Source organism: Bos javanicus, chromosome 8 (genome assembly GCF_032452875.1).
Source record: "Bos javanicus breed banteng chromosome 8, ARS-OSU_banteng_1.0, whole genome shotgun sequence".
Classification (NCBI taxonomy): domain Eukaryota; kingdom Metazoa; phylum Chordata; class Mammalia; order Artiodactyla; family Bovidae; genus Bos; species Bos javanicus.
In genome coordinates, this window is record NC_083875.1 from 85438460 (window position 1) to 85456448 (window position 17989).

Below are 17989 nucleotides of genomic sequence, written 5' to 3' on the forward strand. Positions count from 1 at the left end.
CAAAATCCTCAAAACTGCAGAGATACATGTGTGCTCTTCCAGGTAATTTAAATTGACAATCAATTAGCAGATTAGTGCTAGGTGAACATTACACATTCAAATCCCAAGCAGAGATTAATTTGCTCTCTTCCAGGGTCACAGATTGCACGTTTAGCCCCAGCCTGCTGCTCTCCTAATATATGCTAATAAGTACATGGGTCTCAATCACCTTACTTGAAACACTGAAAGCTTAACCTTTTATTATTGGATGTGCTGTGCTGTGCTTAGTTGCTCAGTTGTGTTCGACAATTTTTGACCCCATGGACTGTAGCCATCCAAGCTCCTCTGTCCATGGAATTCTCCAGGCAAGAATACTGCAGTGGATAGCCATTCCCTTCTCCAGGGGATCTTCCTGACCCAGGGATCGAAGCTGGGTCTTCTGCATTGCAGGCAGATTCTTTACCATCTGAGCCACCAAGGAAGCCCCCTTATTATTGGATAGAAATCTCAACTAAGCATAATATTAAGAATATTTAATATTAATATTGAAGTTATCATTCTACTATAAGACATTTTAAATTGGAAAGAATCTTCTAAGTAAAATAAGTAATATTTTCCTCCTTCGGGCAGTAGATGAATTGACCAAAACTAAATTGGCTGAAATAGTGAAACAGCTAAAAATAAGTATTTCTATGATTGGTTTTCCACATATTGGTAAATTTTGCACACCATGGGCTAGTTCTCTTTGTCTCTTAATCATAACTTTTTCTGGAATTTCTTTTTTTAATTTTTATAAAGCATGGAGCCATGTCTTTTTTACCATTTTTATTTTTCAGATTTTTTTTCTTGCTTGTAGGGCAATCTCTTGGTGAAATTAAAAAGTTTTCTCATATGCTCTAAGTGAAAAGTCCAAAGATAACAGGTGGTTGGAACTAGGAAAGTCCCCAAACACTAGTTACTATATATTGTGAATCCAAGAAGATATTATAATTTTATTAAATTTTAAATACAGATGTTTGTTTTTACCTTGACACTTAAAAATTTTAGCTTCAACCAACTTCTGAATTTGAAGATTATATAAAATATGGGTCAGCCAAACATTTTGCCAGCCACTAATAATGTTACTCAAAACATAAGAGAATTAGTTTTTTTTTAAATGAGAACATATACTTAAATAGGGAAAATAACCCTAAATGAATTTATACTTACGAAAATGAATTTTAAAGTTTCAAAAAGTAAGATAACTGTTACATGTTCTCAAGGATAAAGTTGATACAATTATAGGATGTGGAAGTAATAGTTATAAAAGTCAACATTTATTGAAAATTTGCTGTGTGGCAAGCACACAAATTATCTCATTTAATCCTTATAAAAATCTGGAAGGTAAGTACTATTAATACTCTCATTGTACACATGATAGAAACCAAGGTTTTAAAAGTTTAAGTAATTTACTCAAGGGCCCAGAGATAGGACCAGACAGATTTGGTAATCTGATTCCAGAACCTTAGTCCTTTACACTGCCTTAAAGTGAAAATAAATTAATTCTCAGAACCCCAGACACTGGCACCAAAGTATTTAAAAGCAAGCACATTTAAAAGAAAACAAAAACAGTACATAGAAGAGTAAATATGGAGCACAGTGCTATAGATTCAATTACAATGACTGATTAAAACTACTACTCCTAAACGTGTGAGCCTACAGTGGATTATAGAAGGAAATTTGAATATTTTGGGTGTCAGTATTTAATGTGGCTTTAAATGACTAACTGTATTTCTAAATAACATATGATCCTGGCTTCATCACTAACTGTGTATGAGTTAGTGGCTTAACTTGCTAGTCTGTTTTTTAAAAATTAAACACACTTATCAAGATACTAAGAGCATTTTACTTATGTATGTATCATACTGGCCTATAGTTGAGGTGAAGTTATAAGAAATGAAAAAACTCAACTTGCCTTTTTAGGGACAATAGAGTATGGAGGCTTCTTGGAACCTCATGGGTGCAGGCTCCATCTGCTCTGCACCTGCTGTCTGGGCCTGCTCCTCTACAGAGGTTTCTCCAGAAAAGAAAAGGACAGGAGAGTTGGAGGTAAGTAAAAACACCACTTCCAAACTCCTAAGAGTTCTGAGTTTATAAATGCTTTATTCTATAAGACATTAACCTGTTTTAAAAAACATTTTATTGATGCATAATATATTTACAATATTAATCTCATTTAAAAAGTTATTACTGCAGAGCTCTGGGACAGAAGTCCTGAAAGGACCTCGTTTCAGAAGATGCTACTAGAGCAAGAAGGATTTAAATCATTTTCCTTAGGAGGGGCTGCACAGTCTCCAGAAAGCGAGAGTTAGAGAAGATAGATATTTCACAGTTGGAACCAAATAGAAAGGAGGCATTTCACGTGCTGTAACAGATCTACTGTTTTTAAAGTCTCTTTGGTGATATCTGACACTAAGGCTACTTGTATATTACATTATAGATTGTCATTTCAGTGTCTGGGCCATGAAATGTTACTAGTGTGAAAACAAAAAAGCAGAGCCTTTGGCTCCTTCAGACAGTGAAAGCAATTTGAGTGGGCTGAGTCAGATCTATCTGGAGGGAGATCTGCTACCTCAAAGGGAACCGCCAATGAGGGTTCTGCTCATGTGGCTCTTAGATTACTCCCAAAAAAGCAGTGAAGCAGTAAACCCAGCAGGCAGTGGGGTCAATCTGCCACTTTTCCAACTTCCTCAGAATTACCACCCTACTCCTTGTGAACAACCGAAACTCTGGAGAGTTATTTCCCAAGTTAAAGATACCGATGCAATTAAGGTGAGAGAGCGGTTGATCATTTCTAAAACCCGGTAACTACACTTGGGCACACAGCGCAGAAACTGATTCCTTTCTCCGTTTGGGACTTCTGCTCACTCCTCCCCCTAGTTACATCCGGACTTCCAGGTCCTGACCACCTTTCCCTCTGCAGCCGCCTCGGCCAGAGCACTGGTCCCACCTCGGGATGACTGGCCCTGTGGGACCAGGACGGGATCTCTTTGGGGTGATCAGACCCCAGGCATTAGGCCTTCTCAGATGACTGGCTCTCAAAACGAACGCTGCCTCCCCGAGTTGACGAGATCCCAAGATTGGGTTGAGGCCTCTTCAGGGTGAACCAGCTCCAGGGGATGGAACTTGGGACTCCTCAGGTGGCCGACTCCCGAGAATAAGGCCTTCTCGGGGGTGACCGGGCACAGGGACAGGAAGGGGCCTCCTCTGGGTGACCGGTCCTTGGGAACGAAACAGGGCCTCTTCGGAATAACGGGACCCGAGAAGAAGATGGGGCTTCCTTAGGGTGACTGACTTCCGGGATGAGGCTTCTTTCAGGGTAACCAGATCCGTAGGTCCGAACGCGGCCTCCTTGAGGTGACCGGCTCCGATAGTGGACGGGGACAGGGCTGCCTGACCGGCTTCCGCGGATAAGGCCGTCCCGGGGTGGCCAGATCCTGGAGCCGGGATGTGGTCCTCGGTGACCAGCTCTGGGATACCAGGAAGGGGACGAGATGAAGCTACCGCCCCGACATCTCCTGGGAACTCGCGCAGGCACAGCTGCGTCCCTTGGGCCCAAGGGCTCCTTTCCCTGGGCTGGGCCTCGCGGACTCTGCCAAGGCTGGGACCGAAGTTCGAAGCCGGAGTCCGAGTGCTGCGCCGCCGGGAATCGGCCCCTCTTCTGGTTACCGGCCCCTCAGTTCGCAGCACCGCCTCTTCCGCCCCTTCCGCCGGCCCGCGTACGTCAGCTGGCGCCGCCCCGCCCCGCCGCTGCCCGCCCGCCCGCCCGCCCGCGCGAGGCCGCCTCAGCTTGGCCTGGGCCTGGAGCGGCGCACGGCGCAGGTCCCTCCCCGCCATGGCCCTGGGAGGCGGCAGCACATGGCGGCCGCAGCGGCCATGAGCGCGCCCGCGGCTCGGCCCGGCCCCCCCTAGAGCCCGCCGCCCCGGCCCCGGCCCGCGCCACGGCCCCGCCGCCCCCGGCCCCGCCGCCCCGCCGCCCCGCGCCCGCCGCCGCCGCCGCCATGGGCGTGCAGGGCTTCCAAGACTACATCGAGAAGCACTGCCCGAGCGCCGTGGTGCCGGTGGAGCTGCAGAAGCTGGCCCGGGGCAGCCTGGTGGGCGGCGGGCGGCAGCGGCCCCCGCACACGCCGCTGCGCCTGCTGGTGGACGCCGACAACTGCCTGCATCGCCTCTACGGCGGCTTCTACACCGACTGGGTGAGCGGCGGCCAGTGGAACCACATGCTCGGCTACCTGGCCGCGCTAGCCAAGGCCTGCTTCGGCGGCAACATCGAGCTCTTCGTCTTCTTCAACGGCGCGCTTGAGAAGGCGCGGCTGCACGAGTGGGTCAAGCGGCAGGGCAACGAGCGCCAGACGGCGCAGCAGATCGTCAGCCATGTCCAGAACAAGGGCACCCCGCCGCCCAAGGTCTGGTTCCTGCCGCCCGTCTGCATGGCGCACTGCATCCGCCTGGCGCTCATCCGCTTCCACGTCAAGGTGCGGCCAGCCGGGCGGGCAGGCGAACTGGGGTCCGCGTGGGCCGGGGGCGGGGTTGGAGACTGGGGCCGGGCGTAGGTCTACGTGAATTTAAGGGGTCGCTTGAATTTAAGGGAGGGTGGGTCGGGGTTAGACTAGAGTTTGGGGGACCAGGGATGGGCCAGGGGTCTGGGCCTGAGTCCGGGTTTGGGGTCTGGGGCCAGGGTCCAGGCCTGGGTCGGAGTCTGGAATTCGGTTGGGGTCTGGGCTCTGGGCAGGCCAGGGTCTGAAGTTGGAGCTGGGTCGGGTTTGGGGGTCTGGGCGCGGGGGACCGCAGGCGCCTCTCTCCTCCAGGTCTGACCTGCTGCAAAATGGACGCGCCGCCTGGAGCCCGGCCGGCTGCCGGGTGCCCGGGGTCTGGGAACCTCGACTGCACCAGGCCGGCCGAGAACCGTAGGACCAGCGGATAGCTGCAAGCTTGGAAGGTGCAGTGCCACTCGCGGAGATCCCGAGTATTCCTCCACACTTTGAAGCAGGCATATTACTAACCTGAACTTTTACGAGACGCCTTTTTCGATTTTGGAAGGCTTGAACAGCAACAGGTTTTTTGTGGGAGCAAGTGAACTAGATGGCGACAGGAAGGGGTCTCCAGCCACTGCCTACTGCTGTCACCCCGGTTCGACCTGGGCAAGGTCTGTGGAGTTGGTTTTCTCTTGAGAACGCAAGGCTAGGTCCAGGTTCCCAGTAAGGTAACAGTTTTTAGAGAAATTGTCGGGTTTTTGTGTGTTGGATTTCAAAGAATCATAGTTTGACATGATTGACATGATGGAATATTGTCGGTGCTACGATTTAGTCTGCGTGAAAAAGTCTTTGGTTCTGTGTGTCTCATGTGAAAGGAGTGGTCCAGGATCAGGCAAAGTCAGTGAATCAGAGTTTCCAGGATTTATTTCTCTCTGCACAGTAAGAACTCCACCACTTTGGGCTGTGCACTCAGGTAATCAGAGCTTTGGCTGTCCAGCATTCTGCTCTCCTTTTGGCAGAGGGCTCCTCCCTGAACTCAGGCCAAGGAGTGCTTCAGGACCTAGCAGCTAGGGCAGAGATAACATGCAAACCAGTGACCCTTGACTTGAGTGTTGATTGCTTCGTTTTTCATCGTTCTTCGTTTACAGTTCTTAAATTCTTCGTTTTATTTTTCTGAGTTTGGCCACTCTGCCTTCCAATGTGCTTATTATTCCTTTATTTCTGCTTGAACTGTGTTTGATCCCAAAGTTTGTGAAATTCGAACTTCCTGACTGCTCTTGCCTGTGCTGAGATGGTGGTGGTTAAGCCTAAAGTGATAGCGGAAGTCCCACCCCGATCCTAATGCAATTGGTGACAGGGTTTCTAAGTCTGCGGGTCGAGGCTGCTGGAAAAGCTGCTATTGGTCTGTGAATATGGCAGAGACCTAGCCTGCGTCCCTGGGGAAGATCGGGTGAGAGCAAGGGACTGCTGTTGGCATTTTCTGCCCTGGAGCCAGGGCTCTCTGAGAAGTAAGACAGTGGAATTCCCCGGTGTGATCCACCTCCAGAAGATGCTTTGAGTGTTAACACTTTTGTCTTGTACAAAGATGGAAACTACTTACTACTGAAAAGACGATGAGCTTTTTAGTCAAATGGCTTTCCAAGGAACATCATAAATTTTACTTAGGATAAGATTCAGTGTTTGAACATGGTCTCTATCTTTTGAAAGAACTGCTATCTACTTTTTTAGTTGTAAAATTTCTTGATATTTGTCTTTGCGCCCCTATAAATGTCTCACCTGCTAGGTGCTTAGAATTTTGAGTAAGAAACTAGAATTAAGATCATTACTTCCATTTAGGTTTCTGGACTCAAGATATAATTGAGTGTATAATCACTTTGCTTTAGATAAACTTTGAATTCCTGATATAGAATCACAATATAATGTTAATTTTACAGTTTAATATAGTAGTGACTCAATTAATTCCCTGGTGTACACTTACCAGGCAGGCTCACCTTTTTGGAAAATGCCTAAGAAATTTAGCTGCTAAAAATTTCTCAGCAGCCAAACGAGAGGTCAGGAAGTTTTGGTATAGTGATCTGAAAAGAAAAAAAAAAAGCTTTCTGTTTCCTCATTGAAGAATCAACTACTCTCCCTTGTAGACTGCCCTCTCCTTTTCAGATGTAATTCTGATAAACTTAGTTACCTGTTTCTAAAGTCAGCTTGAGAAAAGGGTGCAGAGGAAAGTCTGCCATAGGCAAGCGCACCATTAATAGCAAGAAGTGACACTTTACAAGGGAGAAGATAGAAAATGCTATAAAAAGCACACGTAATTCTGAGGCATCTTTAGAAACAAATGAAACAACCCTATGTACTTCAGTAGCCCCTGAGGGGTAGTATGGTTTACTCCATGAGGATGGTTTGGGGGAAAATGTATGTTCAGCATTTTCTAAGGAAGTGAAACAGCATATACTGTTTTTTAGAAAAATGCCTATTAAAATGGTTAAGTGAATTAAAACCATGATGGCATATCACTACATACTTGTTAGAATGGCTAAAATAAGTAATTCCGGCAATGCCAGAATGCTGGCAAGAATGCTGAGCAACTGGAATCGTCCCACATGGCTGGTGGGAATGCAAGATGGTATGCCACCCTGAAAGATAGCTCCCTTAGTTTCTTATAAGATAGGTTTACCATAATGATCCAGCAGTTGTACTCCTGGGTGTTTTCCTAATGAAACTATTATTCACAGAAAAACTATACTTGATTGTTCGTAGTAGTTTTGTTCATAATAGCTCAAACTGGAAGCAACCAAATATCCTTTAAGAGGTAAATAGTTAAGCGATGGTACCGTGCAGTACTACTTAGCAGTAAAAAGGGAGAAACTACTGATAGACACAAGGAAGCCAGGCTCAAAAGGTGTGATTCTATCTGTATGACGTTCTCTTGCAGATAAGGCTGTAAATGGGGACCAGATGACAGGTCACACGAAGATGTGAATATAAAGGGACAACAAGGGAGAGCTTTTTGAGGTGATGGAGCTGTTCTGTACCCTGATGGTTGTGGTGGTAGCATGGTTTTAAAATTGTAGAACCATACATCAAAAGTAAATTAAAGTTAATTTTGTTGTATAATTTTTTTTTAAATAAAAAAAGGTTAAGTAAAAATTGGCAAAGCAATTTACACAAGCATCTTACTGTATATAATGTTGGGCATATGAAGCATTTTTCTTATAAAAATCTACCATTGTATTGACCTCCAGGGTTCTGTAAACTGGCAGAAAGGCTTACTTTCCTGTCAGCTTTGCTTTGAGAAATCTTTTTTGGCTTAGAGGAGTATGTCTTCACTAGAGTAATAATTGTATTTCTTTAACCATTAGAAGTTGGCCCACACATCAGCTAATTTTGTTCAGGTCATTAAACTGCCTGGCCTGAATTTGGCTTCTGTTCGTTACGAGGAGCATTTCCTCTTGTGTGCCTTGAGTCATCATAACCTTTGAAACTTAGTGAGGACTGATGTTTACTTAAAAATCTTGGTGGCATTAAGTTCCTGGAACTTTCCTAAATGTTTCTCCCTCAAGACTTGTGGTGGTGTTGGTGTGCAGGTTTATAATGAAGTCCTTGTGTATTCACTGAGATCTCTCGTAAAGCCAAGCTGGTGTTTTAAGTCACTGGAAGAATGTGAGATTAGGCTATGGCCTGAGATCTTGTGGTGATGCTCTTTCTTTGTGTCCTTGATGGGGGTAGAGGGACTACTCTGTAGGGCTCCAGTTCCATGCTAGGTTCTCTCTCATGGTGCTGTCTCTTTTAGCCCTCAGTGTTTTGTTGCTAATTTTATATGGCAAGAAATGGGATTGCTGATTGAGCAGTGTCTGGGGAAAGGTAACCAGTAACCTCTTTAAGAGGGAAGTAGTGTGCTGAAGTCAAAGTTCAGTTTCATTGTGTAAGAATGCTATAGGGGTGTGCCTACCTGCAGTTCACTCTCAGGTCAGATCTGATAGCAAAAATGCTTTTGCTAGATAGCACAGTTTCTATCCAGGAGACACTGAAAACTAGCAATATACTTTTATTCTTAAAGATCACTAAGCTCAACATTCAGAAAACTAAGATCATGGCATCCGGTCCCATCACTTCACGGGAAATAGACGGGGAAACAGGGGAAACAGTGTCAGACTTTATTTTTTGGGGCTCCAAAATCTCTACAGATGGTGACTGCAGCCATGAAATTAAAAGACGCTTACTCCTTGGAAGGAAAGTTATGACCAACCTAGATAGCATATTCAAAAGCAGAGACATTACTTTGCCAACAAAGGTCCGTCTAGTCAAGGCTATGGTTTTTCCTGTGGTCATGTATGGCTGTGAGAGTTGGACTGTGAAGAAAGCTGAGTGCCAAAGAATTGATGCTTTTGAACTGTGGTGTTGGAGAAGACTCTTGAGAGTCCCTTGGACTGCAAGGAGATCCAACCAGTCCATTCTGAAGGAGATCAGCCCTGGGATTTCTTTGGAAGGAATGATGCTGAAGCTGAAACTCCAGTACTTTGGTCACCTAATGCGAAGAGTTGACTCATTGGAAAAGACTCTGATGCTGGGAGGGATTGTGGGCAAGAGGAGAAGGGGACGACAGAGGATGAGATGGCTGGATGGCATCACTGACTCGATGGATGTGAGTCTGAGTGAACTCTGGGAGTTGGTGATGGACAGGGAGGCCTGGTGTGCTGCGATTCATGGGGTCGCAGAAAGTTGGACATGACTGAGCGACTGAAATGAACTGAACTGAATTGATCAGGGAATACTTAGAACTCTAAGTTGACCACATTATAAGTCAAACCAGCCATCCATTTAAAATACTCATTTAAAATTACCTATTTTCTTCAAGTGTGCCAGTTTGGTGACTGGTTTATTTCATTTAGCCTAATGTCTTCAAGGTTCATCCATATTATAACACTGGGTCAGAAGTTCCTTCCTTTTTTCTGTCTCTGTTGTGTGGATGAACCACATTTACGTCATGGATTCTTGGGTTACTTTCCCCTTGGGCTATTGTGAAATAGCCAAGTGAATAGCACTGATGAATAGTGCTCCTGTGAACACGGTTGTCCAAAAATCTTTTGGGAGTCCCTGTTTTCAGTCCTTTGGGATATGGACCCAGGAGTGGGATTGCTGGGTCATTTGGTATTTCTATGTCTCAAGGAATCACCATACTGTTTTCCACAGCAGCTCCCTATGTATATTCTATATATCATATATTATCATAGTAGTTTTAGTTTTAACGTTAATGTGATCGCTACATTATTCAGCAATTTTGCTTTCTTTATAAGTATATAAACAGTCTTTTCCTGTCTATACTTACAGTTCTGATTCTTTTTAATGCCATGGTGTTCCATAATTTATCCATCTCCTACAAATGGTATGATACATATGCTTGGTGGGTCCAAGAGTGTGCACATTTTAAAAGCCTTACAAAACTATGGAGGTAACTTTGCCAGACCTTGAGATTTTTCAAGGAAGTCAGAAGTCCAGATTTTTATTTGAAATCATCCCATTTAAAAAAACACCTTTGAGCCAAGCAAAATGTACTCCAGGCTAGATTCAGCTCTTAAGACACCGATTTGTGACTTTAAGCACTGATATTTATCAACAATTACCACCCATTTCTAAACCCCTCCCCTGCACCCCGCTTCTGGCCTTTTTTACGATTAAAGTTAGACTTATCAAAGCCCACTGCCTCTTCCCTTCTGCCTTGCTGAACCCTTTTTGTTTATCAAAGCACTTCCATTTCCTGGAATGAGTTGCCGTTTCCTTCTCCAGGGGATCTTCCCAACCCAGGGATTGAACCCACATCTCCTGCACTGCAGGAGGATTCTTTACCACCGAGCCACCAGGGAAGTCTATATGTGCATAGTATCAGCCTCAAAAGAGATAATATTGGGGTTTATGAGAAGAGTATATAACAGAGAGGGCTTCCCTGATGGCTCAGTGGCAAAGAATTGTGGGTTCAATCCCTGGGTTGGGAAGATCCTCTGGAGAAGGACATGGCAACCCACCCCAGTATTCTTGCCTGGGAAATCCCATGGACAGAGGAGCCTGGCAGGTTACAGTCCATGGGGGTCTCAAAAGAGTTGAAAACGACTTAGCGACTAAAAACGAAACTATGCACGTACTTTTTCAGCTTTTGAGAGATTCCAGTGCACCCTTTTACTGTTCTTAAAGACATGAGCAGCTAGTTTAGCTAGTTTTATATACTTGGAGATTATTTCTACAATATCCAGTTCAGCACACAAACTGATTATTTTCATCTCTCATCTGGCCTCAGATTACTCACCTCTAGTGACTGTTGTAATTTCACTTTAGCTACCCTGGAGTTTGTTCCCCATGATTATCAGGAAGAATGATAAGACTTCAAACTGCATGCTCCCCCGCCCCGCCAACCTGAGCACTACTGATGTATCCTTCATTCTTTTTTCACTTTCCACAATTTTTCCTTCTCCCAGTCTGTTCTGGTTTCACTTTTAGCCCTAACTGGTTTGAACCCCATGGTTACCCACTTCAAAGTTACACTTAACCACCCTAGAATCATCTTTGGCATTTTTATCATTCCATCCTCCACTCCCTGCAGTATGACACGTCAGTTCTAGCCCAGCAGCCTCTCACACTTTTCTTCCTCGTTTCTAGTATCCCCAACATGTGAACTCACCAAATTTACCAAAAAGGCATAAGTCCTTGCAAACGTGCTGGTGGGTTGTAAAACCGAATTATTGGGTGTTTATTGGCATTTAAAAAGTTGACACAGAATAAAATAGAATAAAAAGTAGAATACAAGACATATACTAAGGGTAAGTATCATTATATTAAAGTGTGTCTTTACTGTGGGTGGTCTCTGGATCGCCTCTGGATCTGACTGGGCCCCCACGCCTGGTGTCAACAGGGGAACTCCTCTTGTACACAGTGTCAGAGCAGCCTGCAGGGTCGTCGGGTGAGTCACTCCTGGCAGTGACTAGAACGGAACCCGTAATCCAAACTTACTATTTAGGCTTTTAGACCCTCCTGCAGTCTGAGTCCATTCTACCTTCTGTCACATTCACAGTTCTTCTATTATACTTTTAAAATGCTCCCAACCAGACTGTTCACTGTTTCCTGACTGATTTTGCTCCCTCTTGTCTACCCCACTTTTGCTTGTTAGAATTTTACTTCTACCACAAAGCCCATCTCAAAAGCTTTATTATAGCTACCTGTGTATGTATCTCTCCCACTAACTATAAGCTACTTGAGACTGGGGACTAATTTTACTCCTCCTGTATGTTTAGTATAGGCATTCAGCTTGTTAATCATATATTTGCCTTGTTCTATTTATATAGGCAGACGAATGTAATTATTTTCTTTTAAAACCTGGATCAATGGCCATTAAGTAAGATTTATTTTCTCACCTTAAATTTCTTATACTCTCTTTTCTGACTTGTTCCCAATGATGATTCACTCTCCCTTTAGCAAATATTGAGTGCCTGTTATAGGCCAGGCATGGAGGAGTGAATATAACAGAAACAAATGGAATTCTTTAAGGCGTTTAATGGAAGCTGGGGCTCCTTTTCCCCAGTCAGTGTTTGGAACTTTCTTGGATGCCATAGGACAGTCTGTTTAGTCAGTGAAGAGCAGTGAGTGGTTCTCAACTGGGGCTGAGGACTGGTGGTTTTGACAGTGTGTAGAGACATTTTTGATTGTCACAACTGAAGGCATTTCAGCTGCAGGCTAGGAATGCTGCTAAATGTTCTACAATGCACAGTTCAGCCCCGCACTAAAGAATTGCCCATTCCCAAATATCAGCAGTGCCAGTACTAGGAAATCCTGGTGATAACAAGTCAGAGAATTCTAGGCTTTGGGCCTTAGTGAAGCCATAAAATGTTTGAAACAGGAAGAGAAGTAATTAAAAAGAGTTGCAACTTAGTTTTCTAAATAAGATACATAAATATACGTACCTTCTCTCTAATATATTTCTAGACCCACATTTTGTTTTATACAGTGAGAATTCATACAGTGGACAGGAATTAATTAAAACATACTACACATTCCAGTCTTAGTATGAAATTGACTACAGGAATAAATGCCTTGTAATATGAAGAGGAGTTACTTTTTTAAAAAGTTGAGATGTAGTGGGCATTCAGCATTATATTAGTTTCAGGTGCACAGCATAATGATTCGTTATTTTTATATATTTTGAAATGATCACCCCGGTAAGTCTAGTTAACATTCATCACCATACATAGTTATTCTTTTTTTTTCTTATGATGAGAATTTTTAAGCCTTCTCAGCAACTTTCAAGTATACTCTGCTTAGTCTCTCAGTGGTGTCCGACTCTTTGCAACCCCATGGACTGTATGTAGCCCGCCAGGCTCCTCTCTTCATGTGGATTCTCCAGGCAACAATACTGGAGTGTGTTGCCATGCCCTCCTCCAAATAGAGATGACCCTTGAAGAGCACAAGTTTGAACAGTGCAGCTCCACATATATGTGGATTTTTCCTCAATAGTAAATATTACAGTCCTACAACCAAATCTGTGGTTGGTTGAATCAGTGGATGCAGAACCACGAATGGAGGACTAACTATAAAGTTATACACAGATTTTTGACTGTGTGGAGAATTGGTGCCCGTAAACACCTCCCTTCTGGTTGTTCAGGGTCAACTATAACTGGAAGTTTGTCCCTTTTTATTTCCATTACCTATTTTCTCAACCCTTACCCTAGGAAAGTGATGCTTTAGGATTTGGAAAGTTAATTTTCCAATGGATTTATAGGAAGAATTTTATAAATAGAACAATTAAATGTATTAATCAGAGTTCAGATAGAAATACTCTAAAATCCTGCAAATGTCTCTGTATAGCTGACATTGTTTGTTTTTAACTTATGTTTATGTTTTCCCAAAGAGTCTGCCTAACAACAACATTTTCTCTAGAAAGTCCTTTGATGAATGACCACCGTTACGCAGTCCCCTTTGCGAGACAGTGTTAGCAGAAAGATGGTAGAAAGTTTGTATTCAAACCCAGAGTCTTGTCATTTCCATAGGTAAGTAGTCTCAGCTTGGTTACCTGGTGCAGAGGCTTTATCTTTGAGTAAACCCTTTATGCTGCTTAATTTAGGAGTCGTGTTGAAGAATAAAAGGGGTGACTGCTTAGGGTAATTGGTTGAAGTTAGCCATCATTTCTCCCTTCTTATACGTGACTTCTATCAAACCTTGTTTCTGGGCATCTTAGAACTAGTGTAGAGTTGAATTTGGCACACTGATTTATCTGCAAAGGTGATGGTGAATCTGTGAAATTAAGGATCTGTGATCTAGAAGCGTGTTTCTTTTGTACCCTGGTTACTTGCCTCCCACTTGTCTCTGGAATAAATTTATTTCTTTGGAAAAAATCGAAGCTACCCTGTTGATATTAGGCTAAGTATTGTGGGGAGATATACTGAAAGGGATATTACTGGAGGGTTGAGTTTTCATGGCTCTGGAATGTACTGTTCATCTCCATGAGCAGGAGTGCCAGCCAGTCCAGACAAGGAGGGCCTCACTTGACTGCTTGGATAAGCATAGGCTCCATGGGTTTTCAATCTCCTGTACTTCTGTGGGGGCTTCCCTTGTGGCTCAGACAGTAAAGAATCTGCCTGCAGTTTAGGAGACCTGGGTTTGATCCCTAAGTTGGGAGGATTGCCCTGGAGAAGGGAATGGCTCCCCACTCCAGTATGCTTGCCTGGAGAATTCCAAGGACAGAGGAGCCTGGCGGATTCTCATACATGGGATTGCAAAGAGTTGGACATGACTGAGTGACTTTCACCTTCACTCCTGTGAACCATGCCTGTGTACTTATATGAGCCATAAAATTTTTAAATAAAAGAGTTTGCAGGTGTCACCCCCGTAAAATAGATTGCATCAATCTGAGATTCATTTTTCTAAATTCCAAAACTTGAATTTTGATGTTCTGAAACTGGATTTTTAAAAAGAATAGTATTGCTAGGAGTTAACGGAATCATTAGATTAATATAGCAGGCTGAATAAACACTGAATACAAATGATGTTGGTATTTCTACATTCCTTTTATCATTTTATTTTTTATTTTAAAAATTTATGAAGTTTAACTTGCATTTCTTTTATGACATTTACTCTAATTTTTTTTTAAGCAGAGAAAGAAAAGAGTTTTATTTTGAATAAGCATTGAACCAGATTGCAGTTGCATCACAGACAACATGCTAAAGAGATTGCAAAGAAGAAATCTCACCCTTTTATGTAAGCTGGCAGATATTATATGTTACATATATATTGTCATTACTCAGAGGAAAGATAAAACTTCTCTTTTGACAAGTAGGAAGTTATGTCTTGGCACCAAGTGCCTAGGTTTCCTGAGAAGACAGGGAGATGGGGTGCCACTCTCTTTTTATCATTATATATTTTTATTGTTTAAATTGTGATAAGCTATGTACATAGCAAAAGTTTTACCATCTTAACTATTTTTAAATGGAATTAAGTACAAACTTCCCTTGCGTATATATGCAGATGACTGATTCCAGGATCCCCCTCAGATACCAAAATCCAGAGATGCTCAAGTCCCTGATGTGCAGTGACATAGTGCAGTGAGTGCAGTCAGCCCTCCGTATCAGTGGATGCGGAACCACTTCCACACTGTCATGCAGTCGTCACTGCCGTCAATCTTCAGAACTTCCTCGTCTCTCCCAAGTGAAACTGTGCTCGTTGAGCACTAACTCCCCGTTCCCCTCTGCCAGCCTCTGGCAGCCACCGTTTTACTTTCTTGTTTCCATGAATCTGACTACCTCATGTGAGTAGATCACACAGAATTAATTTTTTTTAACTGCATTTATTTCACTGAGCATAATGTCCTTGAGGTTCATTGTGTTGTAGCATTTGTCAGGATTTCCTTCCTTATTGAGGCTGAATAATAATGTGTTGTGTGGATAGACCCATTTTGCTTATCTGTTCATCTGTCAGTGGACACTTAAGTTGCTTCTACCTCTTGGCTATCATGAATAATATTGCTGTGAAAATGGGGGTGCAAATATCTGTTTGAATCCTTGCCTTCATTTCTTTTGAGTATATGCCCACAAATGGAATTGCTGGTTCATATGATGATTTTATATTTTGAGATGTGTTATACCGTTTTCCTTAGCAACTGCATCATTTCACATTTCCACCAGCAGTGTGTGAGGATTCAGGTTTTTCCAAATACTCGCCAACACTTGCTTACTTCTCTTTTTTTTATAGTAGCCATCTTAATTGGTGTGAAATCATATCTCTTTGTGGTTTTGATATACATTTCCCTATGACTAATGAAGTTGAGAATCTTTTCATGTGCTACTCCCTTATTTTAAAAGAAATTGCTTTTCCTTGCTTTTAAGACCACTGTAAACAATTCTTATAGAATAACCAAGAGCTGTATAAGGTAAAAAACTTTGTTCAGCTACAATTTCAGATTTCCTGAGGAGGAGAGATTTACTTTTAGAAACATTGCTAATGTATGTCATGACACTGAAATTGCTCTTTAAACAACAGTAAAATCTTCCACCAAACTGGCACTGACTTTCATGTTCTCACTTTTCAGCTCAACTTGTTTAGTTCAGTCACTCAGTCGTGTCTGACTCATTGTGACCGCATGGACTGCAGAATGCTAGGCTTCCCTGTCCATCACCAACTCCCGGAGTTTACTCAGACTCATGTCTATCGAGTTGGTGATGCCATCCAACCATCTCATCCTCTGTTGACCCCTTCTCTGCCTTCAATCTTTCCCAGAATCAGGGTCTTTTCCAGTGAGTCAGTTCTTCCCATCAGGTGGCCAAAGTACTGGAGCTTCAGCTTCAGTATCAGTCCTTCCAATGAATATTCAGGACTGATTTCCTTTAGGATGGACTGGTATGATCTCCTTGCAGTCCAAGGGACTCTAGAGTCTTCTCCAACACCACAGTTCAAAAGCATCAGTTCTTAGGTGCTCAGCTTTCTTTATAGTCCAACTCTCACATCCATACATGACTACTGGAAAAACCATAGCTTTGACTAGACGAACCTTTATTGGCAAAGTAATGTCTCTGCTTTTTAATATGCTGTCTAGGTTGGTCATAGCTTTTCTTCCAAGGAGCAAGTATCTTTTAATTTCGTGGCTTCAGTCACCATCTGCAGTGATTTTGGAGCCCAAGAAAATAAAATCTCTCACTGTTTCCATTGTTTCCCCATCTATTTGCCATGAAGTGGTGGGACCAGATGCCATGATCTTAGTTTTCTGAATGCTGAATTTTAAGCCAGCTTTTTCACTCTCCTCTTTCACTTTCATCCAGACGTTCCTTAGTTTTTCTTCACTTTCTGCCATAAGCGTGGTGTCATCTGCATATCTGAGGTTATTGATATTTCTCCCGGCAATCTTGATTCCAGACTGTGCTTCATCCAGTCCGGCATTTCGCATGATGTACTCTGCATATAAGTTAAATAAGCAGGGTGACAGTATGCAGCCTTGATGTACTCCTTTCCCGATTTGGAACCAGTCTGTTGTTCCATGTCCAGTTCTAACTGTTGCTTCTTGACCTGCATACAGATTTCTCAAGAGGCAGGTCAGGTGGTCGGGTATTCCCATCTCTTTCAGAATTTTCCACAGTTTGTTGTGATCCACACAGTCAAAGGCTTTGGCATAGTCAAAGCAGAAGTAGATGTTTTTTTGGAACTCTCATGCTTTTTCAATGATCCAACGGATGTTGGCATTTTGACCTCTGGTTCCTCTGCCTTTTCTAAATCCAGCTTGAGCATCTGGAAGTTCTCAGTTCACATACTGTTGAAGCCTGTCTTAGAGAATTTTGAGCATTACTTTCCTAGCATGTGAGATGAGTGCAATTGTGCAGTAGTTTGAACATTTTTTGGCATTGCGTTTCTTTGGGATTGGAGTGAAAACTGACCTTTTCCAGTCCTGTGGCCACTGCTGAGTTTTCCAAATTTGCTGGCATATTGAGTGCAGCGCTTTCACAGCATCATCTTTTAGGATTTGAAATAGCTCAACTGGAATTCCATCACTTCCACCAGCTTTGTTTGTAGTGATGCTTCCTAAGGCCCACTTGACTTCACACTCCAGGATGTCTGGCTCTAGTGAGTGATCACACCATCGTGGTTATCTGGGTCGTGAAGATCTTTTTTGTATAGATCTTCTGTGTATTCTTGCCACCTCTTCTTAATCTGTCTTGCTTCTGTTAGGTCCATACCATTTCGTCCTTTATTTGTGCCCTACTTTGCATGAAATATTCCTTTGGTATCTAATTTTCTTGAAAAGATCTCTAGTCTTTCAGCTCTATTGTTTTTCTCTATTTCTTTGAATACATCACTGAGGAAGGCTTTCTTATCTCTCCTTGCTATTCTTTGGAACTCTTCATTCAAATGGATATATCTTTCGTTTAAATGGGTATCTCCTTTGCCTTTAACTTCTCTTTTTTTCTCAGCCATATGTAAGGCCTCTTGACAGCCGTTTTGCCTTTTGCATTTCTTTTTCTTAGGAATGTTCTTGA

The 17989-nt window shown here is 43.1% G+C and overlaps 1 protein-coding gene across 2 annotated transcripts in view; it reads left to right on the forward strand.

Moving 5' to 3' along the window:
• Positions 1 to 3804: 3804 nt before the first annotated feature.
• FAM120A (family with sequence similarity 120 member A) overlaps positions 3805 to 17989 on the forward strand; it is a 115397-nt gene continuing 101212 nt past the window's right edge. The window contains exon 1 of one of the 2 annotated variants that reach the window (XM_061426235.1): positions 3805 to 4493. In XM_061426235.1, coding sequence (XP_061282219.1) covers positions 4020 to 4493 — 474 coding nt within the window. In that variant the 5' untranslated portion in view covers positions 3805 to 4019. The remainder of the gene's footprint in view (positions 4494 to 17989) is intronic. The other variant, XM_061426233.1, reaches the window with a different exon arrangement.